The following is a 26,966-nucleotide window of genomic DNA, read 5'->3' as shown; positions in this document are numbered from 1 at the left end:
CGCGGGTGCGGAAAAAGGAGGTGTGACAACAGGAATCAATTGAAACACAAGAAGAAAAACTTAATTGTTCAAGAATTGATCAGTCACATGAGAACTGAGGAAGCAAACCGTCTCAAAGATAAGGAGGCAAAAAGACTTAAGAAATCTCTCTCTCTTAATTCTTCTAAAGCTAACCTTGTGGAATCTACTAGTACTTTTGTGAAAGACAGGTTTAAAGAAAAACAGAAGAAATGCCAGAAGGAAGGTTATGTAAAGAAGCAGAATTGCTTCAATAAACCGGAGGACCAAATCCAAAAGTCGAAAGGACCTTGCTATGTTTGTGAAATTTCCAGTGCAACCAAAGACAAGGACAAAACTTGAAGCACGAAGGGAAAGCTCCGGCCCAAGCTAACCTTACTGAAAGTGGTGATGTGATTGTTGCTGTGGTCGTTGAGACAAATATTGTGGCTAACAAGACTGATTGGATATTAGACACAGGCGCTTCAAGACACCTCTACGCCAACAAGGAATTGTTCTATGACTTTGAGGAGTCTACTGATGATGAGTGTGTTTACATAGGTAACTCTACTACTGCAGGAGTTATGGGTAAAGGAACATTCTTCTTAAGTTAACTTCTAGAATAACTTTAGCCTTGAATAATGTTCTGTACATTCCTTCCATTCGTAGAAACTTAGTTTCATGTGCACTTCTCAACAAAAGCAGGCCTTAAACTTGTTTTTGAATCTAATAAAATTATTATTTCTCGTGGAGGAGACTTTGTTGGGAAGGATTACCTCAATGGAAGTTTATTTGTACTGAACATTGTTCAAGAGATTACTAGTAATGCAAGTACTTCTAATTCTGCTTATATTGCTAAGTCTATTGATTTGTGGCATGGTAGGCTATGTCATATTAATATTGCTTCTATAAAAAGACTTAGAAAATAGAATTAATTCCTGCGATTAATGTTGATAATTCTTCCAAGTGTCCTGTTTGTGTAGAAGCAAAATATACCAAAAAACCTTTTAAAAATATAACTATTAAAAAGACAGAATTGCTTGAACTAGTGCATTCAGACTTAGCTGATTTTAAGAACACTGTTAGCAAGGGTGGGAATAAATACTACATCACTTTTGTAGATGACTTTTCGAGATACACTAAGGTATATCTTTTTAAGTCTAAGGATGAGGCTGAAAGCATGTTTTAAAATACAAAGCAGAAATAAAAAACCAATTAGACAGGAAAATCAAGAGACTTAGGTCTGATAGGGATGGTGAATATAGTATTAATACTCTAGAAGTTTTTTGTGAGAAAAATAATATTATACACGAGGTTAGTGCTCCCTATACTCCCCAACAAAATGGTATAGTTGAACGAAAAAATCAAACCCTTAAAGAAATGGTCAATTTTATGCTTTTGAGTTCAAGTTTATATGACAAGATGTGGGTGAAGCTGTCTTATCTGCCTGTTATATTTTTAATAGAGTTCCTCATAAGAAGTTAGATAAAATTCCTTATGAGTTATGGAAATGATTTGCCCCTAACTTGAAATTTCTAAAAGTGTGGGGGTGTTTGGCTAAGGTTGGTCTACCTGAATTTAAACAAGTAACTATAGGACCTAAGACTTTTGATGTCGTTTTTATTGGTTATGCTCAAAGCAGTACTGCATATAGACTTCTATCTTTGAATGATCATTCTATTGGTGAATCTAGAGATGCAGAATTTTTGAGCATGTTTTTCCATTGAAATATAATGTTCCTAGTGATGTGCCTAATAATGCTTCTACATATTGTGAGCACGTGATTTTTGTTTACACGACAATTACTCCAAAAGAAATCAAAATAATAACAAATGGCTTTGCCGTACAATTTTTGGAATTTACGTGGCATTTTTTGTTAGCTATTTGTGGTTTTGTCCGTGTCTATTTAGTCTTATCCAACAAAAATACAAAAAAATATATATGTCGTGTGTAAGTTCAGGATATCATTCTACTATTAGGAATTAATCGAACCATAATCCGGCTATTAAAAGGAAAATCACAAAAATGCATCTTTTATTTTATTTCGTCATTAAGTGATGTTATTTTAATTAAATGTTAATATGTGTGATAATTGTTTAATGTTTGTATAATGTTATTTGACAATTTAATTGAGAAATTAAAGAAGAAAAGGATTTTCGGATTGGGCCAATTTGAATTAAATAGGAACAAGCCCAAACCAAAATAACCAGTCCAAATTCCCTTTTATCCAGTCCAATTGAGCTGGCCACACGACCATCCAAACGACGTCGTTGTGCCACCTTCAATCTGGACCGTTGATCTCACTAGATTGACGGTCCAGACCACTCACTCATAACCCCATTACCTGACCCGTTACCCGGACCAACTCCGACCCCAATATTAAACCAAACGACACCGTTCGATTAACCCTTGGATCCAGGCCGTTGATCTCGATTGATCTAACAGCCGAGATCAAACCATCCACCCCATATATAAACCCTCATCTCGTACCCCGCCCCCTATCCAAGCACCCATCCCTCGTCTTCATCTCCCTCACCAGACCCAAACCCCCACGGAACCCTAGCGCCGCCCCCTTTCCCCTCACCATAAACCCGGCGGCAAGGATGCCCTCGACCTACACCAAACCACCCCAGATTCACACTAGACACTCCCCTGACCTCCCTCATGACCAAACCAGGTTTGGTTTAGTCCGAATCCAACCAGGACAACCTGAATCCCAAATCTGCCCTTAGGAACCCTAGAAGTCCTAAGTCCGATCTGTGTCCGTTTGAACCAGAAGATTAGGGTCTAATGGACCTTAATCGAAGTGTTCTCAGTTGAGAACACTTCGATTAAAGTCCGTTCAACCCCAAGAAAGGTCGATTCAAATCCGAGCTAGGGCTTTCTGATTTTTTAAGACTTTAAGGTATTTTTGTTTTCCTTTTCTTTATCAGTTCATTTTGTTTGTTGTAGTTAAATGTATGTTCATATGTCCAAATGTTTAGTTGATTTATTTTTGAATTTTTGTCGACTGTTCTATCCACCTTGCCCGGACCTCTGTATTTGGTCAAGTCTTTCTTCATTTACTGATAATGTGTATGTGTATAAACTATACAATCGACTGAAATTGAATTTGGTCGATTAATTAGTTTCCAGGGCAACTTTTGTTTGGTCAGTACAATTTGAACCACATGTTAATACTGTTGGATTCTGATCATTGGCTTCAATTGTATGTGTTGTGATTCGCATAGTCGATTCGATATATGTCGTCAATTAGTTCAGCTTTGAATGGTAATAATCTGATTCATGTTATTGGTTTTTCTGCTGAAGTTTTGTTTAAATCCAATTAGGAACTGAGTATAGCCACTTGTTAGTTGTTCAATTTGAATCAGAAACATTTAAGGGTTGGGTTATAGGAACTGAGTATAGCTGAAGTTTTGATGGCATGTGCGTTCTTGGGCAGCATGTGCATTATAGTTTCTTTATTAAATTAGAGCAAATGGGACAGCATGTGCTGCCAGGGCATATGCAGCCTGCCCATACTCTTGTTTTAGTTTAATAAAAGAGAAACCACTTTTAATATTTAAAGATAGGGCTGTCAGGGGAATCTCATGGGAGGAGTTTTATTTTTAAATGGTTGAGTGGAAAAACAGCAGGGGATGGGAGGGAGTTTGAGTGGTTTTACAGGCTGTAGATGGGCTGAGAAAGGTTATCAAAGAGAAGGGTCTCGATTAGTTAGGAGGAGGTTGTTTTTCAGACATAAAAAACAGTCTTTAAAAAGAGAAGAATTCAGTTTTTTGGAAGATAATTCCATCAGGCTTTGGTTTAGTTTGAAGTCTTAGTAGTTGATACTGTTCCTTTTCTTGGTTTGACTCCAATTCAGTGAAACTTTTTTTGCAATCTACTGCTCCAACCTTGGTTCGAGTTCGAGTCCATTTTGAGTTTTGCATGCTGTTTGTTGCTACCTGGTTTTTCACAAATCTTTCGGGTTTCGTTTGAGTTGTTCCTGGGCACTTGGTTACTGTCACTGGCTGCTGTATTTGTTGTTGTTGCTGCCTTTCCTGTTTGCTACTGCTGCTGATTTCTCTGCCTTCTGTTTTCTCCTTTTGCATTTCAGCATCCAGGTACACACTTCTGAAACTATGGGTGGATGTAAGCTTGAATTGGAAGTTTGAATTGAAATAAACAAAGGAATGAAATGTTCATATGCTTTCCCGATGTCTGTGCTCAAGATGTAGTAATAGGATGAATGATAAAGTAGTTCGTGTTTGTTTAGGTTCATCCCAATTGTATTTACTTAGCACAAATTGGAATGTACTCGAACTTTATTTTGGGACTGTTAATTAGTACAGTGCTAGATCAATTAGGCATATGTCCATGTGTTTTAGTAATTTAGTTTGATTGTTGATGATAACATAACACAGAATATTAGCAGACATTTGTATATATCCCGTTGGATTTTTGAACTGTTTTACCATAGTCCGGTTCAGTTTGATTCCAACGCATATGTCAAGCAAACTTCATATCACGTTAGTTAGTGCCAATGGATTAACCATTAATGTCAACTCTCTCGTTTGAACTCCCTGTTTCAATATAGGTTTAATAGTGTAGTTTAATAATTAATTTTAGCATCGACTCACCATTAAACGAAGTGGCCACTAATTTTATAGAATCGGTAGGTTTTACATATTTGGAGTACGAATCAATGCTGCAGGGCTAAAAGCTTTAATCTAATAGGCGTGAATCTAGCAAGATGGCTTAAAATTTAGATCTAATAAACTTTCGAATAAACACTAAGACTCAAGGTTGATGCTTATTTTGACTAGTCAAAAACAATTATTGGTCTATCCACATAATTATGTGAAGCTAATCTAGTTATAGAGTAATTAATCTTCTTTGAATATATTCTTTTGTCGATTTTGTATTCACTTATAATTCCAAATTTTAAGTAATATTCTTTTCTGTTAACGTTCGTCTTAATCTAGTATGTAAAATGATGTGCTTGTAGCATGTAACTAAATAAGATCTTCCTTCCGCTCTCTCTTATTTTTAGAAGCAAAATTAATAGAAATGTAGTCTTTTTAGGATACCTTTTAAAATAAATGAGATGAGCCTCGCTAAATAAAAATGCACAAACCGCGGGGCCCTCATAAATGTATATACTAAAAATACTCAGAATTTGGGATGGGCCGTTCAGCGAATTTCGCAGCCTTCCTCAAAGATAATAACGCGTTAGACTCTTTAGGCGCGATTTTAATTAAATTACATTCTCAAATTCGGGTGCGCATTTATGTGACCCAAATCCAAATCTCAACGGAGTCGGAACGTATTAACAACCACGGGTGCATTGATTGTGACGTGGTTCGAGATGCATTTTCACGACGTTGCAATTCTATAAAAAATAATAATAAAAGCGGCTTAAACTTAATAAAGCACATAAGTAATGACATGTATTAAATAAGATATTTAGCCAATATAACAATTTAAGCGACCGTGCTAGAACCACGGGATTCGAGGGTGCCTAACACCTTCCCTTGGGTCAACAGAATTCCTTACTTAGAATTTCTGGTTCGCAGACTTTATTTGGAAAGTCGAATATTTTCCTCGATTTGGGATTCAAGATAAACCGGTGACTTGGGACACCAAAAGCCAAACCTTTCCCAAGTGGCGACTCTAAATTAAATAAATAATCCCATTTCGAATATTGTCACTTAAATTGGAAAAACTCCCTTGCGCATTTTACCCTTTGAGGTGGGCGCGCAAAAAGGAGGTGTGACAGCTCTGGCGACTCTGCTGGGGAATTAGAACCCAGAACCTCTGGTTCAGGGTTCAAGAATTCGAGCTTAGAATAATTGTTATATTTGGCTTTATTATCTGATCTTTATTACATGTTTTGGCATAACGTGCTAAATGTTGTCTTTTACCACTTTGATATTATCTGAACTGTATATAAACTGTGCCGAAACCCTTCTCTCTTCACCTCCGGGGATGTGCTTACTGGTTGGGACTCCCTATTCTGTTAGTGTCAATACCCTGAAATAAAAAAGAGGCCCGGACAAGTTACGAAGCCGGATGGGCTTTTGGTTCCCGGTAAGTTGCCCCTTCCTCGACTTGAGTTGTCCGCTCAGGTACACAGTCTAGAACATATACCCAGGTTATAAACCAAGTATAACAAAACCTCATGCCGGATCCCTAGTAGGAACGCTTATTTGCATCATGTTGCATTTGACATAGGCGACTCAACACAGGGGTTGGGTCCGTCTAGGACAGGTAACCTGAAATGAAAAAACCATCCTGCTGCATCCCGTTTGTTTGGCGCATTTATTTGCTTCTGATCTGCATGCTGATCGGTTTCTAAAAAAAAAATAAAAAAAAAATAAAAAAAAAATAGCAGCGTAGGGAGATGATTACTTATTTTTGGAAAAATAAAACCAATGTCCAAGTAATGTCAAAACCTCGCCGGAATCTTCTTAAAAAAAAAAGAAAATAAAAACAAATTTGTCTTTTAGTTCGATTTATAAAAAGAAAACATATATATATATAAAATTTATTCACTTTCAAAATCCAAAAAAGGGATTTATTTAAAAGTAAAAAAAAGAAGGGGAAAATTCAAAATTCAAAAAAATATATGTTGTTTCATTTGTAGTATCTCTTTAAAATATTTTCGAAATTTCAAAAAAAAAAAATAATAAAAAAAAAGTGAAAAGAAGTTTAAAATTCATAAATATTTCCGTAGTTTCTGATCTCGCCCGAACTACGCCAGTTTGATTCTCGCAGGGTGCGAGATACGTAGGCAACCCTCATCGGGTCCAATTTCCCCGTTTTCAGAAATAGCCAAAATATCAGAATTTTAATTTGTGAGTCGGGTGATGCCGTTTGTCGAGAATAGCCAAATGTTCCCGAAAGGGACGCCGGAAGGCTATCTTTGCATAAACAACCATTTTAGTCACTTTTAAATTTTGACCAAATTGCCCAATGGCCTTAGGATCCTCGTCCCCGAGGATCTGCGAGGCCATGTTCCCAATATCGGGTCACCATTCCTAAAATAATAATAATAATAAATAATAAAAAAAAATAAAAAAATCAAGTGATGCTTTCGTTGTCAAAAACAGCCGAATGTTCCCGAAGGGGACGACGGAAGGCTGCCATTGCATAAACGGTCGTCTTTGGTCATCAACTTTGGTTTTCGACCGGTTGATCCTCGCAGCCTTAAAATCTTTGTTCCCGAAGTGCTAAAAGGCCGCATTCGAAAACCGAGTCCATCATTTTACAAAAAAAAAAAAAAGAAAAAAAGAAAAACATAGTTTTATTTCTTTGAGTCTAATGAAAGTTCTTCGTTGGCATAATCACCTTAATAAATGTGCAGGATGAGCATGATACAAAACAAACCCTTTTCAATAATGACCAAGATCCCTTTCGAGTTGCGATTATGGTGGAATGATTTAGGCAAGGAGGGGCAAGACAAAGTAAAGAAGTATTTGAAAGATCTCCCGGATTTACTAGACATTCAGCCTCGTGGTGATATTATTAGATCATTGGTCACTTGCTGGGATTCAGCACACAATGTATTTCATTTGTCGGACTTTGAGCTCACCCCGACATTGGAAGAAATAGCGGGATACATCGGAGGTGATGAAGCCCCGTTAAGGTTCAAGTACTTGATCGCACCTAGGGCCGTCACGGTACACCGGTTTCTGGATTTCCTAAAAATACCCCGAACATTTCACCATCCAGATCTTGCCAAAGGTTTCTGCAGTCTCCACCTCATATATGCTAGATACGGCCACGTGGGCGGGTTCAATAAGCCAGACTTCAAACTATGCAGTAGAGGTAACCGACAAAAGTGGGACGAACACAGGCTGATAGCTTTTATGACAGCTTTTTTGGGTCTCATAGTGTTCCCAAGGAAATACGAAAACATCGATCTAAAAGTAACTGGGGTCGTTAGTACTTTGCTCACCCAAGATAAAAGTACTCTGGCGCCTATGACTATGGCTGACATCTTCCGGGCTCTCACTGCTTGCCGAGCCAGGGGTGACTTTTTCGAAGGATGTAACCTATTGTTGCAAATGTGGATGACCGATCATTTATGCCACCGCTCCCCGCTCTTGGGTTACGGTTCGCCCGAGAAAACTTATATTGGAGAATTCTACACAAGAATCGAAGGCTTTAGTCTACCCGAGGGAGTCACAACTTGGACGTCATTTTTTCGAACTCTCACTGCCAACCAAATCCAGTGGACGCTCGGATGGTTGCCTGTTGAGGAAATCATATACATGCCGGCAACCAGGCCCCACTTTCTGTTGATGGGACTTAAAAGCATCCAACCTTATGCACCATATCGGGTTTTGAGGCAACTTGGGAGGTATTAAGTAGTGCCGAAAGATGAAGACTTGAGTACTCAAGTGATTGAAATCAGTCCAGACGGTCGTTTCCCCGAAGAAGAAGTCCGCCAAATCTGGAGTGAGTGCCAACACCTGACAGCAAACACTTGTGTGATGGATACGGCTAAAGGGGAAGTTGCCCCGGGGTATCACGCTTGGTTTAGAGGTGACATATCCTGCGAGAGACCGGCTAAAAGACCTCATCTCAAAGATTTCGTTGAGTCGTCCCAAGAGCAATGGAGCTGGTTAGCAAAAGAAAAGGGGTATCGGGCAGAGATCGGTGATTTGAAGCAACAGGTTGATAGTCTGAAATTCAATAACAGTATGCAAATCGCTGCGGATCGAGGCGAAAAGAATAGATTGGCCCAAGAAAATGAAGAACTTAGGGCCCAAATTCAGAAATTGAGATTGGCTCTTGATAAACAACCAAGGAGTCGATCAAACGAGCAGTTGATAAAAGGGCTGAAAAGTGAAGTCAGGGAATGGCGAGATGGTTTAGAAAAGTCTGAAAACGTCATGGCAGAGCTCAAGATACAGTGGGATACAAGAGCAGATAAGCATCGCCGATACTTGAATCAATTGAAACGCAACCACGAGAAAACTGTTGCCGAAATAAAGAGAGAGATGGCTACACTTGAGGTTAAAGCAGTTAATCAGGCCGAGGATTTCCAAATTGAGAACAGATACTGTTATGACTTGTTGGCCCGGATGAAGGTAGAAGTACAACAACTGAAGAATCAGCATATGCAGGATTCTCAGGTTTTAAAGACGTGCAGTGATCAGATAAAACGCCTGCTTATAGAGAAGAAGCAAACCAGAGATAAGATCAGGACCATTGCCTATGCCATCATCAGACGGTGTCTACGGTGTGAGAACATGACCAACATTACCGTTCTCTCGGCAGTGATGGGTTATGTCAAGCAGACCATGTATGAGCTGGAACAACTTGAAAGGGATCTCACACCTAGGACCACGGCAAGGCCGAACGATGCCCCGCGGGCACCAATTTTCGAAACCTTAATGTATTCATAGGTCGAGTCTGTATCTTAGCATCTTCTGTCCGTCTTTTCGCATCAGGGTGCATTAGTCTGTTTGAGTCTATGTTTATGTTCAAGTTTTGTTTTTCCTTTTTCAAAAATGTTGGTTGTAATAGATCGTTTCAGTAATAAAATGTGTGCTTCTTTTATCTGTTTCGAACTACGTAATGATCTGATTCATGCGGCATCGTGATACGTAGGCAATCCTCATCGGATCCGGTCACATTTTTAACTGCAAAAATTGAAAACAGTAATAAAAAGGGGGAACAAAGAGAAAGAAAGAAAAATGGGAAAAATAATAATAAAATAAAGGGGAAGCCTAAAAGGAAGCCGGAATGATGCATGCTTTCGTTGCAAACATGTAGGAATTCACTTAACTGTATAGGTGCATCATGCCCCAACGTGAGATTGCCTATCTGTTATTTGTTTCGAACTAACCATTCATTTGTCGTTGAGTCCTTCCAGGTTTTAGAAAAGGTGGTTGGTTTGGTGAAAGTCTGGCCTCACATTCGTACTTCACGAGGTCGAAAGGGAGTGTTCAATTACCTGTTGTTAAGTCAAGAGGGGGTACTCACACTTACTTCACAAGATCAAAGGGAAGCATATAAATGTCTTCAGAAATTCCGTTGCCGACAGTTCCTATTTCCGAGGAGAGTTCGATCTCGGCCGTCCTCACGCCCGAATCCGCAACTGCGGAAGAAAATAGAATCCTGCGGCTCCGCATGTTGGAAATGTTGGATGACTGGAGTAACGGAAAAGAGCCGCCAAGTGTTATCCCTGGGTTCCCTGAGTTGTTCTCCAGGACAAGTGGGACTTCTAACGTCCCCATAAGCTATCCGGCTACCCCTTTCGGGTACCCAGCCATTTCGGCCTTCCCTGCTGGATTGCCCTCTGATTCTTATCCCCGGATGTCAACAACAGATGTAGCTACAAACATCTTTACTGCACCTCCCTGTCCAATCGTGGCACAACCCGCTACACATAAGCCAAATTTTGACTCATCCTCATTCACATTCCAAGCACCATCTTTCTCACTGGAACCAACTCGGTTCGCCACCAGCACTCATCCTCCACAGCCTCAATACGAGTTTGCACCTGGGCAGGATCAGAACCCCAAAATTGCTGAACAAGATGAGATGGCCAAAAGAATGAGAAGCCTTGAGCAGAGTTTGAAAAACATGCAAGGTTTGAATGGACAGAAGAGCGTCTCCTATACCGATCTATGCATGTTCCCTCACGTGCACCTACCTGTGGGTTTCAAAACCCCAAAGTTTGAGAAGTACGACGGGCACAGGGACCCCATTTCTCACCTCAAGAAATATTGCAACCAACTACGGGGAGCCGGCGGCAAAGAGGAATTGCTAATGGCATATTTTGGGGAAAGTCTGGTAGGAATAGCCTCAGAATGGTATATGGACCAAGACATATCTCGATGGCATATATGGGATGATCTCACCAGAGATTTTGTGAGAGAATTCCAGTATAACATCGATATTGCACCAGACCAAAATTCTCTGTTAAACTTGAAGAAGAAACCTTCAGAAAGCTTCAGAGAATATGCTATTAAGTGGCGCGAGCAGGCATCGAGGGTAAAACCTCCCATGGACGAGATAGAAATGGTCACTACTTTTCTCCAGGCTCAAAAATCAGACTATTTCCAGAATATAATGTCAGCCATGGGAAAGCCTTTCGCGGAAGCAATCAAGATCGGGGAGATGGTGGAGAACGGTTTGAAAACGGGTAGAATCTTAAGTCAGGCAGCCATAAGGGCAACCTCCCAAGCCGTCCAAAGCGGGTCCGTAGGAATGGCAAGAGGAAAGAAAAAGGAAGAAACGGCCATGGCAGCATCAGAAGCAAGGGAATATCGTAATCCCAGGCCCCGTTTTCCAGAAAGAACCCCACAACACTACTACCCCCACCAAAATGTGACATATGCTCCTCAACCCTACATGGTCATGAATACCCAGCCCTATGTCCATCCGCCACAGCAAGCCAATCGAGGCCAAGCTCCACCTCCCAGAAATTAGCCTCCCTACCGCAACCACTATAATCCACACCTCCTCAAAATAACTTCCGCCCTCAGGAACCACCTAGAAGGCAGACTTTCACACCCATCGGTGAACCGTATTCTACTTTGTTCCCAAAACTAGTCCAGTTGGGTTTTCTGTAGCCAGTCCCTCAGACAAGGCACAATCCGGCATCACCTACTTACAAAGCCGGTGTTAGATGCGCCTATCATTCAGGAGCGGAAGGGCACGATACAAATGACTGCTGGGCTTTGAGAAGGGTAGTCGAGAATTTAATAGAGCAGGGGAAAATAGTACTAAGGGACGAGGAGGTCCCAAATGTGACTAACAATCCGTTGCCTGCTCACAATAACGGGCCGCTGATTGGAATTATCTGCGAGGACAAAGAATTTGAACCTGCTTTAAAAGCTATAATCGCCATCGCCGATGCAGGGAAAAGGCCTGAAACAGCCCCGAAGCTAGAAAAAGGGGAAAAGAAGGTCAGCACTGTCAAGGGTGAGCCCGAAGAGAAGGTGGAGAGAAAGACGGTGCCTGTGAAGAATGGAGTTCTTTACGTCCCACGAGGTCAAGCAGAGAAGCCGCAAAGTTTCGAAGTCAAAAGGGCAAAACCAATGTACGTACCAAAAGGGGCCTATGTGGTCCGGGGGACGATTCAACCACCTCGGCTGAATGAGCCAGTGGTTATCGGACGCGTGCCACAGAAGCCGATGACCAACCCGTCCACAGTGCCGTGGAACTATCAAAGAACGTTGGTTACGTACAAAGGTAGAGAGGTCACGGGAGAACTTCCGGAATATACTTTCATTGGAAGGTATTCGAACACTCAAGAGTTAAACAATGCCACACGGAGACGCTTCCCTCCAAAGAAGCCTGTAAGCATTGAAGAAGCGGAAGTTTTCTTCCAAAAGATGAAAATGCCAGACTACGAAGTGGTAGATCAACTACGCAAGTGCCCCGAGCAAGTGTCCATGCTATCTCTGCTGATGAAGTCGGCTGAACACCAAAAGATCTTGCTCAAGACCCTGAACAAAGCATACGAACCAGTTGAAACCTCAGTCGAACAACTGGAACGGATGACGGAGAGGTTCTTCGCCGTTAACCAGGTTTCTTTCAGCAAGAACGACTTAACCCCAGAGGGAGCGGCTCACAACAAAGCTTTACATCTGACAGTTAAATGCGAAGACTACTACGTCAAGCGGGTAATGTTAGATGGAGGTTCAGGTGTTGACATTTGTCCGCTCTCCATACTACAGAGAATGGAAATTGGGACCGAAAGAATCCGCCCCAATAATGTCTGCGTAAGGGCTTTTGATGGTGTCAAGAGGGACACCCTTGGGGAAATAGACTTGGTATTGACTATAGGACCAGTGGAGTTCGAAATAACTTTCCAGGTGCTTGACATGGATATGTACTATAATTTTCTCCTCGGTAGACCTTGGATTCATGCGGCAGGGGCTGTACCTTCCACTCTTCACCAAATGGTGAAGTTTGAGTACGAAGACCGGGAAATTGTGGTCCACGGAGAAGATGAACAGTCTATTTATCGGGACCCATCCATTCCATATCTTGAACCAAGGGAAGGGAGCGAGCACACGGTTTATCAGGCTTTTGAAGTTGTGCTAGCAGAGCAGTATGAAGAGGGAAGACCTTGCCCCCAACCTTTCTTGTCTAACGCCTCGATCGAGAGACCAAAATAAGCATTCACACGGATGAGAAAACGCGAGACGCAATAATTCAACTCCTTTTTGAATTTAAAGATGTGTTTGCTTGGTCATACGATGACATGCCAGGATTAGGTGTTGATCTAGTGGTTCATAAATGGCCAATTCACCCTGATTGTCCTCCAGTTCAACAAAAGCAAAGAAAGTTCAAAACTGATGTCAGTGACAAAATTAAAGAAGAGATCACTAAGCAGCTGAAAACAGGAGTAATTCGGGTAGTCTAGTATACCGCATGGTTGGCGAATGTAGTTCCAGTGCCGAAAAAGATGGAAAGACTCGGGTATGTGTGGATTATCGAGACTTGAATAGGGCGAGTCCCAAAGACAATTTTCCATTGCCCAACATCCACATCCTTGTTGACAATTGCGCCAAATATGAGATACAGTCTTTCGTAGATTGTTACGCTGGATATCATCAGGTGTTGATGGATGAAGAAGACACCGAGAAGACTGCTTTCACTACACCTTGGGGCACTTATTGTTTTCGGGTTATGCCATTTGGTCTGAAGAAAGCTGGGGCAACTTACATGAGGGCCATGACTGCCATTTTCATGACATGATGCATCAGGAAATAGAGGTGTATGTGGACGACGTGATAGTCAAGTCCAAGACCCAGGATAATCACATCCAAGACTTGAGGAAATTATTCGAGAGATTAAGGAAGTACGACTTGAAGCTGAACCCAGCCAAATGCGCTTTCGGAGTCCCATCAGGCAAGCTTTTGGGTTTCATAGTAAGCAGGAGAGATATCGAATTAGATCCAACAAAGATAAAATCTATCAGGGATCTACCTCCCCCAAGAACGAAGAAAGACGTGATGAGTCTGTTGGGCAGGTTAAACTATATCAGCCGATTCATTGCCCAGTTGACTAGCACGTGTGAGCCCATATTTAAGTTATTGAGGAAAGACGTGGCGATCAAATGGACGGCTGAGTGTCAAGAAGCTTTTGACAAAATCAAAGAATATCTTTCAAATCCCCCAGTTTTGGTCCCGCCAGAGCCAGAGAGACCACTGTTCTTGTATCTGACAGTCTAGGAAAATTCTTTTGGTTGCGTCCTCGGGCAATATGACATAACCGGAAAGAAGGAACAAGCGATCTACTACTTGAGCAAGAAATTCACCGGCTACGAGGCCAAGTACACCCTGCTAGAAAGAACGTGTTGTGCTTTGACATGGGTTGCTCAAAAGTTGAGACATTATCTCCAAGCTCACACTACTTACCTCATAAGCAGGCTGGATCCTTTGAAGTATATATTTCAGAAACCAATACCTACTGGAAGACTGGCCAAGTGGCAAATTTTGCTTACTGAATTTGACATAGTCTATGTCACCCGCACGGCAATAAAAGCCCAGGCGTTAGCCGACCACTTGGCCGAAAACCCAGTTGATGAAGAATACCAACCATTGAGTACTTATTTTCCGGACGAAGAAATAAACACCGTAGAAGTAGTCTCGGAAAACGCTCATGTTTGCAATATGTTCTTTGATGGGGCCGTAAATGCCAAAGGTGTACGAATCGGGGCAATTTTGATCTTGCCCTCTGGTCAGCATTATCCTGCCACAGCTAGACTGCATTTTTTTTGCACGAACAATACAGCTGAGTATGAAGCCTGCATCATGGGCATGCATATGGCGATCGATCAGGATGTCGAAGATTTATTGATTATGGGAGATTCTGACCTGATTATCCGGCAAGCCCAAGGTGAATGGGAAACTCGGGATATCAAGCTTATTCCTTACCGACAACACGTGGAGGACCTCGGCAAGCGTTTTAAATCAATAGAGTTCAGGTATATCCCGCGGTGTCACAATGAACTAGCGGATGCACTTGCTACCTTGGCTTCAATGCTACCCTACCCAGGCAACGCCCACGTCGATCCCTTGGAAATCCAAATCAGGGAGAGACACGATTACTGTAACATAATCGAGGCAGGATCGTGTACACAGCCATGGTACCATGATATCAAGAGGTTCTTGAAGACACAAAGAATACCCCGAGCATGCTACCGGAGATCAGAAGAGGACTATCAGGCGACATGCAGGAGGTTTCTTTTTGAGCGGCGAGGTATTGTACAAAAGGATCCCAGACCTCAATCTGCTAAGATGTGTTGACACCGAGGAGGCGGGAAGGATCATGCATGAAGTACACGCAGGAGTGTGCAGACCCCACATGAACGGGTATGTTTTGGCAAAGAAAATCCTTCGAGCAGGTTATTACTGGATGACCATGGAAAAAGACTGTTTTAGCTTCGTTCGAAAGTATCATCAGTGTCAGGTGCATGGTGATTTGATTCATGCACCTCCCACGGAACTGCATCCCATGTCTGCACCTTGACCATTCGTTGCTTGGGGTATGGATTTCATTGGTCCGATCGAGCCAAAGGCCTCAAACGGACACAAATTTATATTGGTTGCTATCGACTACTTCACAAAATGGGTGGAAGCTGTCACTCTTAAGTCAGTCACTAAAAAGGCTGTAGTGGATTTTGTGCATTCAAATCTTATTTGTCGTTTTGGCATTCCTGCAACTATCATCACAGATAACGCGGCAAACCTGAATAGTCACTTGATGGGGGATGTATGCGAACAGTTCAAAATAACGCATAGGAATTCCACTCCTTATCGGCCCAAGGCCAATGGCGTTGTGGAGGCAGCAAACAATAACATCAAGAAGATTTTGAGGAAGACGATCCAGAGTTCCCGACAGTGGCATGAGCAGTTACCCTTTGCACTATTGGGATATCGCACTACGGTACGCACGTCAGTAGGAGCAACCCCTTATCTTTTGGTTTATGGGACTGAGGCTGTGATACCAGCAGAGGTAGAAATTCCTTCGCTCCGAACCATTGTCGAAGCAGAAATTGAAGATAGCGAGTGGGTTAAGACTCGATTGGAGCAGTTGACTTTGATTGACGAGAAACGAATGGCTGCGGTTTGTCACGGGCAGTTGTACCAACGAAGAATGGCCCGTGCTTACAACAAGAAAGTCTGACCCAGGAATTTCGAAGTGGGTCAACTGGTACTGAGGCGCATTCTGCCACATCACCAGGAAGCGAAAGGAAAATTTTCTCCAAATTGGAAAGGCCCATACATCATCAGGAAGATATTGCCGAGAGGAGCATTATATCTGGGTGATATTGAGGGAAATGATCCTGAAACAGCGGTGAATGCGGATGCAGTCAAAAGGTATTATGTCTGAGTTATACTCCAGTGGTCCTGACACATTTGAAATGATGAAGGTTTTATTCCCACTACCCCAAACACTATCAACTCTCTCCAACAAGCCCTTTGAGCCGGTTACATTTCTTTGGCTACCTATCAAAAAAAAAAAGAGAAAAAGAGAAAAGAAAAGAAAAAAAAAGAAAAAAAAGGGGAAAAAAGAAGAAAACAAACAAAACAAAACATTGATTGTGCCTGAACTACGTCTGACTTGATTCCGAAAGGATACGTAGGCAGCCTCTCTCTGAGGTTCAGTCACACCAACAATAAAATCCCATTTGCCCTGAAATTGAAATCGGGGCACACCAAATGGCTTAGAAGTTGTAGTATAATCTACCGTTCTTTACCAAGCACAAGTCCTTCGGATCAATTACCAAAAGTAGGGGGAGCCAAGAAATATCACGATTGGAGGCCGGTACATTCTAAATTGAGAGAAATGAAATGAGAGAGTCTTGTCGGTGAAAACCTTCGGGCACCGCGAGGCGACGAGAGTAGAGAAACCAAAATGAGAGAGCTTGTTAAGTAAAAACTCGCAAAGACTGCTATCAAGCGACAACAAGAAGAGAAATGAGAGAGGTCAACTAGCGAAAACCCGCAAAGGGCGCTGTCGGCCGAACGGATGGTTCCACCTCCGGAAGTCCCGGCAAAGTCCCACCGGTTTGGAAAACATAGATCCATTTTGGTTCATGAGGAAATGCAAGTTCATTGAAGGTCAGGCGTCCAGTCCAAAAAACATGTCATGTCCATTTAAAGTCAGCATGTTCCCTTCAGATAAGTCTTTCTAGTCCCGAAAGGGACACTTCTCTTCTAAAATTTGTTTCTTCCGTTCTTTGTTTTACTTTTCTTCGAATCCCTTTCATTTTGACTCCAAGTTCCGAATATACTGGAAAGAATAGGTGGCGGGACCGGTTTCACGGAATTCCGTTTCGTAAGAAGTAAATATCCCGTTTCAGTGGCACGTTTGTCCAAACCCGATGGATCATGATGTTGGCTGCATTCGAAGTAGAGCCACACCCATATATATATATATTAAAAAAAAGAAGTCCGCCCCAACAAATCCCCACAGGAGAAAGAGAGACAAATCCCCACAGGGTTTCCCTTTGTAAAAATCTCCACAGAGCCTCCCTTTGTAAAAATTCCCCAAAGAGTCCGCCCCAACAAATCCCCAGCGAGTCCCTTTGTAAAAATCTCCACAGAGCCTCCCTTTGTAAAAATTCCCCAAAGAGTCCGCCCCAACAAATCCCCAGCGAGTCTGCTTTGTAAAAAATCCCCACAGAGTTCTCTTTAGACAAATCCCCACAGAGCTTTCCCTTGTACAAATCCCCACAGAGTCTCCCCAATAAAAATCCCCACTGAAAATCCCCAAGCAGAACGGGATGGAAAAACCAAAGCCTTACAAGGAAAATCATCACAAAATCTGGAAACGCGAGTCTGAGTAGTCCAAAGGGTTTCGCCTGTGAATTCAAGCAATGACAGAGTTTCTCAACAGAAATAAGGACGTGACAAAGCAACTGGAGCAATCAAGGTCACCGAACCAACCGCCATTTCCAAACTGACAATTGTTCTTTGTTTAGAAAATTGAAACAGGTGTGATCCAAGGCGACCGTGTAAGAAAGCAGGTGTCGCCCAAAAGAAAAAGAAAAAAAGAAATACACGAGTGCAAGAAACAGATTGGCAATAAGGAATCCACTCAAAAGGGAAGTTTCCCCAAAATTCTCTTTTACATTTTACTAAAAGAAGAAAACTAAAAAAAAAAGAGGGTCAGTTAGTATCCCCGGCATTTTTCATTTTAGCCAGCATTAGGGCTCCAACCCTGAACTGAGCATTTTCTATTTAGCCAGCATTAGGGCTCCAACCCTGAACTGAGCATTTCCCTATTAGCCAGTATTAGGGCTCCAACCCTGAACTGAGCATTTTCCATTTAGCCAGCATTAGGGCTCCAACCCTGAACTGAGCATTTCCCATTTAGCCAGCATTAGGGCTCCAACCCTGAACTGAGCATTTTCCTGTTAGCCAGCATTAGGGCTCCAACCCTGAACTGAGCATTTTCCATTTAGCCAGCATTAGGGCTCCAACCCTGAACTGAGCATTTTTCTGTTAGCCAGCATTAGGGTTCCGACCCTGAACTGAGCATTTCCCTATTAGCCAGCATTAGGGCTCCAACCCTGAACTGAGCATTTTCCATTTAGCCAGCATTAGGGCTCCAACCCGGAACTGAGCATTTCCCATTTAGCCAGCATTAGGTCTCCAACCCTGAACTGAGCATTTTCCTGTTAGCCAGCATTAGGGCTCCAACCCTAAACTGAGCATTTTCCATTTAGCCAGCATTAGGGCTCCAACCCTGAACTGAGCATTTCCCATTTAGCCAGCATTAGGACTCCAACCCTGAACTGAGCATTTTCCTGTTAGCCAGCATTAGGGCTCCAACCCTGAACTGAGCATTTTCCTGTTAGCCAACATTAGGGCTCCAACCCTGAACTGAGCATTTTCCATTTAGCCAGCATTAGGGCTCCAACCTTGAACTGAGCATTTTTCTATTAGCCAGCATTAGGGCTCCAACCCCGAACTGAGCATTTTCCATTTAGCCAGCATTAGGGCTCCAACCCTGAACTGAGCATTTTCCTGTTAGCCAGCATTAGGGTTCCAACCCTAAACTGAGCATTTTCCTGTTAGCCAGCATTAGGGCTCCAACCCTGAACTGAGCATTTTCCATTTAGCCAGCATTAGGGCTCCAACCCTGAACTGAGCATTTTCCCGTTAGCCAGCATTAGGGCCCCAACCCTGAACTTAGCATTTTTCTGTTAGCCAGCATTAGGGCTCCAACCCTGAACTGAGCATTTTTCATTTAGCCAGCATTAGGGCTCCAACCCTGAACTGAGCATTTTTTTGTTAGCCAGCATTAGGACTCCAACCCGGAACTGAGCATTTTCCATTTAGCCAGCATTAGGGCTCCAACCCTGAACTGAGCATTTTCCATTTAGCCAACATTAGGGCTCCAACCCTGAACTGAGCATTTTCTTTTAGCCAGCATCAGGGCTCCTGAACTGAGCATTTTCCATTTAGCCAGCATTAGGGCCCCAACCCTGAACTGAGCATTTTTACCTTTGGCGACATTAGGGCTCCAACCTCTGAGTTGCGTTTTGCAGACTAGTTTTTCTTATCCCCGCATCAATGCTGTAGATTATTATGGCAATTAACTCACGAAATTTTCCTAGTGAAACTGGGGCAGAAAATTTTCGTTCGTTTGTTTTGTTTTGTCTCGGCAGGTTTGGCTTCGAGGCACATGGATCGAGACGACTTACGGGATTAGTCTCAATCCGGAATGAAGAAAAGAAGAAAAAGACAAAAAGAATATGTTCCGAGACATTGGAACAAACAAAGGGCGGATCACTCCAAAATTTAATCAAGGTCCCGACTCCGCCAATCCCGTCTCACTCAATATCGCAGAAATAAACAGGCGCCTACAATTTGCAAGTATCAAGATTCAGATCGGAGTCTACGAGCAGAATCAGCCAAGACCCAAGATCAAGTTGCAAAAGAATTATAGATAGAAATCTTGTAACTAGCGGTTGACAGGCATAAATAGTTAGTTCAATTTCAAGCTCCTTTGGTTGTAATAAGGGGGTCAGTAAAGCAGTAGTGGCAACAGCAACAGCAGTAACGGCAAGCATTGCGATCCCATGGTAGTCCCAGTTACCAAAAATTGCCCGAACTACATTGACCTGATTCCTGTTTAGCCCAGGATATGTAGGAAATCTTTGAAGCGAAGATTCGGTCAAATCTTTCAAAAGCGCTTCACATGGAGTATTCCAATATGCAAAATCGCTCATATCCGCTCACTTTATCTTTGTACGGAAACTCTTCGTGTTTTCGCACAAAGAGGGGCAGCTGTGAGCACGTGATTTTTGTTTACACGACAATTACTCCAAAAGAAATCAAAATAATAACAAATGGCTTTGCCGTACAATTTTTGGAATTTACGTGGCATTTTTTGTTAGCTATTTGTGGTTTTGTCCGTGTCTATTTAGTCTTATCCAACAAAAATACAAAAAAATATATATGTCGTGTGTAAGTTCAGGATATCATTCTACTATTAGGAATTAATCGAACCATAATCCGGCTATTAAAAGGAAAATCACAAAAATGCATCTTTTATTTTATTACGTCATTAAGTGATGTTATTTTAATTAAATGTTAATATGTGTGATAATTGTTTAATGTTTGTTTAATGTTATTTGACAATTTAATTGAGAAATTAAAGAAGAAAAGGATTTTTGGATTGGGCCAATTTGAATTAAATAGGATTAGGCCCAAACCAAAATAACCAGTCCAAATTCCCTTTTATCCAGTCCAATTGAGCTGGCCACACGACCATCCAAACGACGTCGTTGTGCCACCTTCAATCTGGACCGTTGATCTCACTAGATTGACGGTCCAGATCACTCACCCATAACCCCATTACCCGACCTGTTACCCGGACCAACCCCGACCCCAATACTAAACCAAACGACACCGTTCGATTAACCCTTGGATCCAGGCCGTTGATCTCGATTGATCTAACGGCCGAGATCAAACCATCCACCCCATATATAAACCCTCATCTCGTACCCCGCCCCCTATCCAAGCACCCATCCCTCGTCTTCATCTCCCTCACCAGACCCAAACCCCCACGGAACCCTAACGCCCCTCCCCTTTCCCCTCACCATAAACCCAGCGGCAAGGATACCGATGACCACCACCTTAACACCCTAGGACCACCTCAACCCCCTGAACACAGATCCACTAACCGTGGGTCTCGAATCCTCCCCCACCATCTCGAATCTTTATTTGAAGATTCGAGCCAGACCTCGACCTACACCAAACCACCCAAGATTCACACTAGACACTCCCCTGACCTCCCTCATGACCAAACCAGGTTTGGTTTGGTCCGAATCCAACCAGGACAACCTGAATCCCAAATTTGCCCTTAGGAATCCTAGAAGTCCTGAGTCTGATCTGTGTCCGTTTGAACTAGAAGATTAGGGTCTAATGGACCTTAATCGAAGTGTTCTCAGTTGAGAACACTTCGATTAAAGTCCGTTCAACCCCAAGAAAGGTCGATTCAAATCCGAGCTAGGGCTTTCTGATTTTTCAAGACTTTAAGGTATTTTTGTTTTCCTTTTCTTTATCAGTTCATTTTGTTTGTTGTAGTTAAATGTATGTTCATATGTCCAAATGTTTAGTTGATTTATTTTTGAATTTTTGTCGACTGTTCTATCCACCTTGCCCGGACCTCTGTATTTGGTCAAGTATTTCTTCATTTACTGATAATGTGTATGTGTATAAACTATACAATCGACTGAAATTGAATTTGGTCGATTAATTAGTTTCCAGGGCAACTTTTGTTTGGTCAGTACAATTTGAACCACATGTTAATACTGTTGGATTCTGATCATTGGCTTTGATTGTATGTGTTGTGATTCACGTAGTCGATTCAATATATGTCGTCAATTAGTTCAGCTTTGAATGGTAATAATCTGATTCATGTTATTGGTTTTTCTGCTGAAGTTTTGTTTAAATCCAATTAGGAACTGAGTATAGCCGCTTGTTAGTTGTTCAATTTGAATCAGAAACATTTAAGGGTTGGGTTATAGGAACTGAGTATAGCTGAAGTTTTGATGGCATGTGCGTTCTTGAGCAACATGTGCATTATAGTTTCTTTATTAAATTAGAGCAAATGGGACAACATGTGCTGCCAGGGCATATGCAGCCTGCCCATACTCTTGTTTTAGCTTAATAAAAGAGAAACCACTTTTAATATTTAAAGATAGAGCTGTCAGGGGAATCTCATGGGAGGGGTTTTATTTTTAAATGGTTGAGTGGAAAAACAGCAGGGGATGAGGGGGAGTTTGAATGGTTTTACAGGCTGTAGATGGGTTGAGAAAGGTTATAAAAGAGAAGGGTCTCGATTAGTTAGGAGGAGGTTGTTTTTTAGACATAAAAAACAGTCTTTAAAAAGAGAAGAATTCAGTTTTTTGGAAGATAATTCCATCAGGCTTTGGTTTAGTTTTAAGTCTCAGTAGTTGATACTGTTCCTTTTCTTGGTTTGACTCCAATTTAGTGAAACTTTTTCTGCAATCTACTGCTCCAACCTTGGTTCGAGTTCGAGTCCATTTTGAGTTTTGCATGCTGTTTGTTGCTACCTGGTTTTTCACAAATCTTTCGGGTTTTGTTTGAGTTGTTCCTGGGCACTTGGTTACTGTCACTGGCTGCTGTATTTGTTGTTGTTGTTGCCTTTCCTGTTTGCTGCTGCTGCTGATTTCTCTGCCTTCTGTTTTCTCCTTTTGCATTTCAGCATCCAGGTACACACTTCTGAAACTATGGGTTGATGTAAGCTTGAATTGGAAGTTTGAATTGAAATAAACAAAGGAATGAAATGTTCATATGCTTTCCCGATGTCTGTGCTCAAGATGTAGTAATAGGATGAATGATAAAGTAGTTCGTGTTTGTTTAGGTTCATCCCAATTGTATTTACTTAGCACGAATTGGAATGTACTCGAACTTTATTTTGGGACTGTTAATTAGTACAGTGCTAGATCAATTAGGCATATGTCCATGTGTTTTAGCAATTTAGTTTGATTGTTGATGATAACATAACACAGAATATTAGCAGGCATTTGTATATATCCCGTTGGATTTTTGAACTGTTTTACCATAGTCAGGTTCAGTTTGATTCCAACGCATATGTCAAGCAAACTTCATATCACGTTAGTTAGTGCCAATGGATTAACCATTAATGTCAACTCTCTCGTTTGAACTCCCTGTTTCTATATAGGTTTAATAGTGTAGTTTAATAATTAATTTTAGCATCGGCTCACCATTAAACGAAGTAGCCACTAATTTTATAGAATCAGTAGGTTTTACATATTTGGAGTACGAATCAATGCTGCAGGGCTAAAAGCTTTAATCTAATAGGCGTGAATCTAGCAAGATGGCTTAAAATTTAGATCTAATAAACTTTCGAATAAACACTAAGACTCAAGGTTGATGCTTATTTTGACTAGTCAAAAACAATTATTGGTCTATCCACATAATTATGTGAAGCTAATCTAGTTATAGAGTAATTAATCTTCTTTAAATATATTCTTTTATCGATTTTGTATTCACTTATAATTCCAAATTTTAAGTAATATTCTTTTCTGTTAACGTTCGTCTTAATCTAGTATGTAAAATGATGTGCTTGTAGCATGTAACTAAATAAGATCTTCCTTCCGCTCTCTCTTATTTTTAGAAGCAAAATTAATAGAAATGTAGTCTTTTAGGATACCTTTTAAAATAAATGAGATGAGCCTCGCTAAATAAAAATGCACAAACCGCGGGGCCCTCATAAATGTATATACTAAAAATACTCAGAATTTGGGATGGGCCGTTCAGCGAATTTCGCAGCCTTCCTCAAAGATAATAACGCGTTAGACTCTTTAGGCGCGATTTTAATTAAATTACATTCTCAAATTCGGGTGCGCATTTATGTGACCCAAATCCAAATTTCAATGGAGTCGGAACGTATTAACAACCACGGGTGCATTGATTGTGACGTGGTTCGAGATGCATTTTCACGACGTTGCAATTCTATAAAAAATAATAATAAAAGCGGCTTAAACTTAATAAAGCACATAAGTAATGACATGTATTAAATAAGATATTTAGCCAATATAACAATTTAAGTGACCGTGCTAGAACCACGGGATTCGAGGGTGCCTAACACCTTCCCTTGGGTCAACAATATTCCTTACTTAGAATTTCTGGTTCGCAGACTTCATTTGGAAAGTCGAATATTTTCCTCGATTTGGGATTCAAGATAAACCGGTGACTTGGGACACCAAAAGCCAAACCTTTCCCAAGTGGCGACTCTGAATTAAATAAATAATCCCATTTCGAATATTGTCACTTAAATTGGAAAAACTCCATCGCGCATTTAACCCTTCGGGGACGGGCGCACAAAAAGGAGGTGTGACACATATATATATCTGTTAATTGTCATATTTTGCCTTCTTCTATTATTACTGCTAATGATCATGAAAATGAACTTAGAAGGAGTAAGGGACATTGAATTGAATAGCTTTGGTCTTGACTTTATCACTACTTTCTTGACTGAAAATATTGAGCTTGATGAATTATGAATTAGTGTCTACATATTTAATAGAAGAAGACCCTATGACTTATGATGAATCAATAAGGTCAATAGATGCTAATTTTTGGAAAGAGGCCATTAAAAGCGAATTAGACTCTATATTTTCTAATCACACTTGGGACTTGTCTGATTTACCCAAAGGTTGTAACCCCATAAGTAGCAAGTGGATAATTAAGAAGAAATTGAGACCTGATGGTAAATTTGAGAACTATAAGGTTAGACTTGTTATTGGGGGGTTTAACCAAAAGAAAGGCATTGACTACTTTGATACTTATTTTCCTGTAACTAAAATAACAACTATTAGAACTCTTGTTGCCTTAGCCGCTATCCATAATTTAGTGATACATTAAATGGATGTTAAAACTGATTTTCTAAGTGGTGATTTAGAGGAAGAAACCTAGATGACTCAACCTGAGAGTTTTGTGATCCAAGGACAAGAGAATAAAGTATGCAAATTGAGAAAGTCTCTATATAGTCTAAACATGCACCAAGCAATGGTATGAAAAGTTTAATAACACACTAGTAGATAATGGGTTTGTTGTTAATGCATCTGATACTTGTGTTTATTCCAGGATGGTAGGATCAGATTGCGTGATTATATATCTGTATATGGATGACATGTTAATCTTTGGCCCTAATTTGGATATTGTAAATGAGACTAAGAATTTGTTGTCTTCTAAATTTGAAATGAAAGATCTTGAAGAAGCATATGTAATTTTAGGGACCAAAATCAAAAGAACTGCTAATGGGTTTTCATTGTCTCGGTCTCATTATATTGATAAAATATTGAAAGGGTTTAATTGTTTTGATGTAGCTCTTGTGAGAACTCCTTATGATCCTAGCATACATTTGAGAAAGAATAAAGAATCTAGTATTTCTCAAACTGAATATGCTAAGATAATTGGTAGTGTAATATTTCTCATGAATTATACACGACCTGATATTGCTTATGCTGTTAGTAGAATGAGTAGATATACTCACAACCCCAGTAGTGAACACTGGAATGCTCTTCATCATTTGCTAAGGTATTTGAGAGGTACTATGGATTGGTGTTTGCATTTTTATAAATTTTCTGCTGTTTTAAAAAGATTTTGTGATGCAAATTGGGTTACTGACAATGACGAAGTTAGCTCCACTAGTGGCTATGTATTTACTTTGGGTGCAGATGCTATTTCGTGGAAGTCTTCAAACAGACTTGTATAACACGTTCGACCATGGAATCTGACTTTATTGCTCTTGAGTTAGCAGGGCAAAAGCTGAATGGCTAAGAAACTTATTGGCAAACATGCCTTTGTGGGGAAGACAAACTTCACCAATGTCTTTAAATTGTAACTCACAAGCGGTAATTAGAATTGCCATGAATAGCGTGTACAATGAAAAAAGAAGACATATTCGCATTAGACATGGTGCGGTGAAATAATCATTAAAACATAGTGTTATTTCCTTGGAATATGTAAGGTGCGCAAGAAATTTGGCTGATCCTTTAACCATTTGGGTTTGGCAAGGACAATTATCCTTGAAACGTCGAGGGGGCTGGGGCTAAAGCCAATGGATTGAGAAAGTATGGTGGATACCCGGTCGTGGTCAAACGAAGCCATATGAGACTTCAATATGCACTATATTTCCTATCCCTATGATGTGTGGTAGTGCTTTATAAGGTTGAACCTATTTTGCTCTTAATGATTCCATAGCCTTAAGGTTGTCTATATGTTGATAGACTTGATGGAATCACCCACGTGAGTGTAAATGTGCGGTCGCCTTTTATGAAAGATTTGGGATGTCTTTCTAGAGCACTCATGAGACCCAAGGTATATGTATGACCATAAAAGCACTTTATTAGTATCGCAGAGTTTGCATAAAATTAAGGAGATAGTATGTGTATTTGGGGTCTCAACTCATGTCCATTCAGTTCAAGAGTACTTCACTTTGTGGATATTAGTCGTCGTCTCATTTTACTACGTGTCAATTCAAATCGAAAGATATTGATACTTAAGTACATGTTCCTTTCTTTTGCCCAGGAATTATTCTTATTCTTTATCTTTGCATTAGTGGGGGATTGTTGGTATTATTCCTCTTTAGGCGTTACTCTAATTTGATAATGCAAAGAACAAAAAAAACTTCTAATCTATAATTAATCCATGGTTAATTGTCATACCTCTCCACCATTAATTTGTTGTAATATTTTTAGATTTTATGTATAGGCAGAGTGGGAGAAGGAAGTATAAATGATTCACATTCATTCATATGGCGTTTTCTTAACTTTTGTGACTTTGTTTGTGAAAAGATACAAACTTTTCAGAAGGTTTGAAGTTACTGTCTTTATGACAATTTTATCATTAAATCAAAAGTAATGTTACACAACATTAACTCCCATTTGACTTCTTACTTTTTTATGATGGAAGAAAACGTAGGTGATTTATCTATATAAACAT

General features: G+C 40.8%; 1 protein-coding gene across 1 annotated transcript; it reads left to right on the top strand.

Moving 5' to 3' along the window:
• The first annotated feature begins 87 nt into the window (after positions 1–87).
• LOC138873705 (uncharacterized) lies at positions 88–25,737 on the top strand. The gene is made up of 7 exons (XM_070152182.1): positions 88–249; positions 333–585; positions 703–876; positions 981–1,141; positions 1,691–1,769; positions 11,857–12,037; positions 25,107–25,737. The coding sequence occupies exons 1-7, from the start codon at positions 88–90 to the stop codon at positions 25,735–25,737; spliced, it is 1,641 nt and encodes a 546-aa protein (XP_070008283.1).
• Positions 25,738–26,966: the final 1,229 nt, after the last annotated feature.

This window comes from Nicotiana sylvestris, chromosome 7 (assembly GCF_000393655.2).
Source record: "Nicotiana sylvestris chromosome 7, ASM39365v2, whole genome shotgun sequence".
In the NCBI taxonomy this organism is placed as follows: Eukaryota; Viridiplantae; Streptophyta; class Magnoliopsida; order Solanales; family Solanaceae; genus Nicotiana; species Nicotiana sylvestris.
The sequence above is the reverse complement of the archived record's forward strand: the minus strand, read 5'-3'. Positions and strand labels throughout refer to the sequence as shown.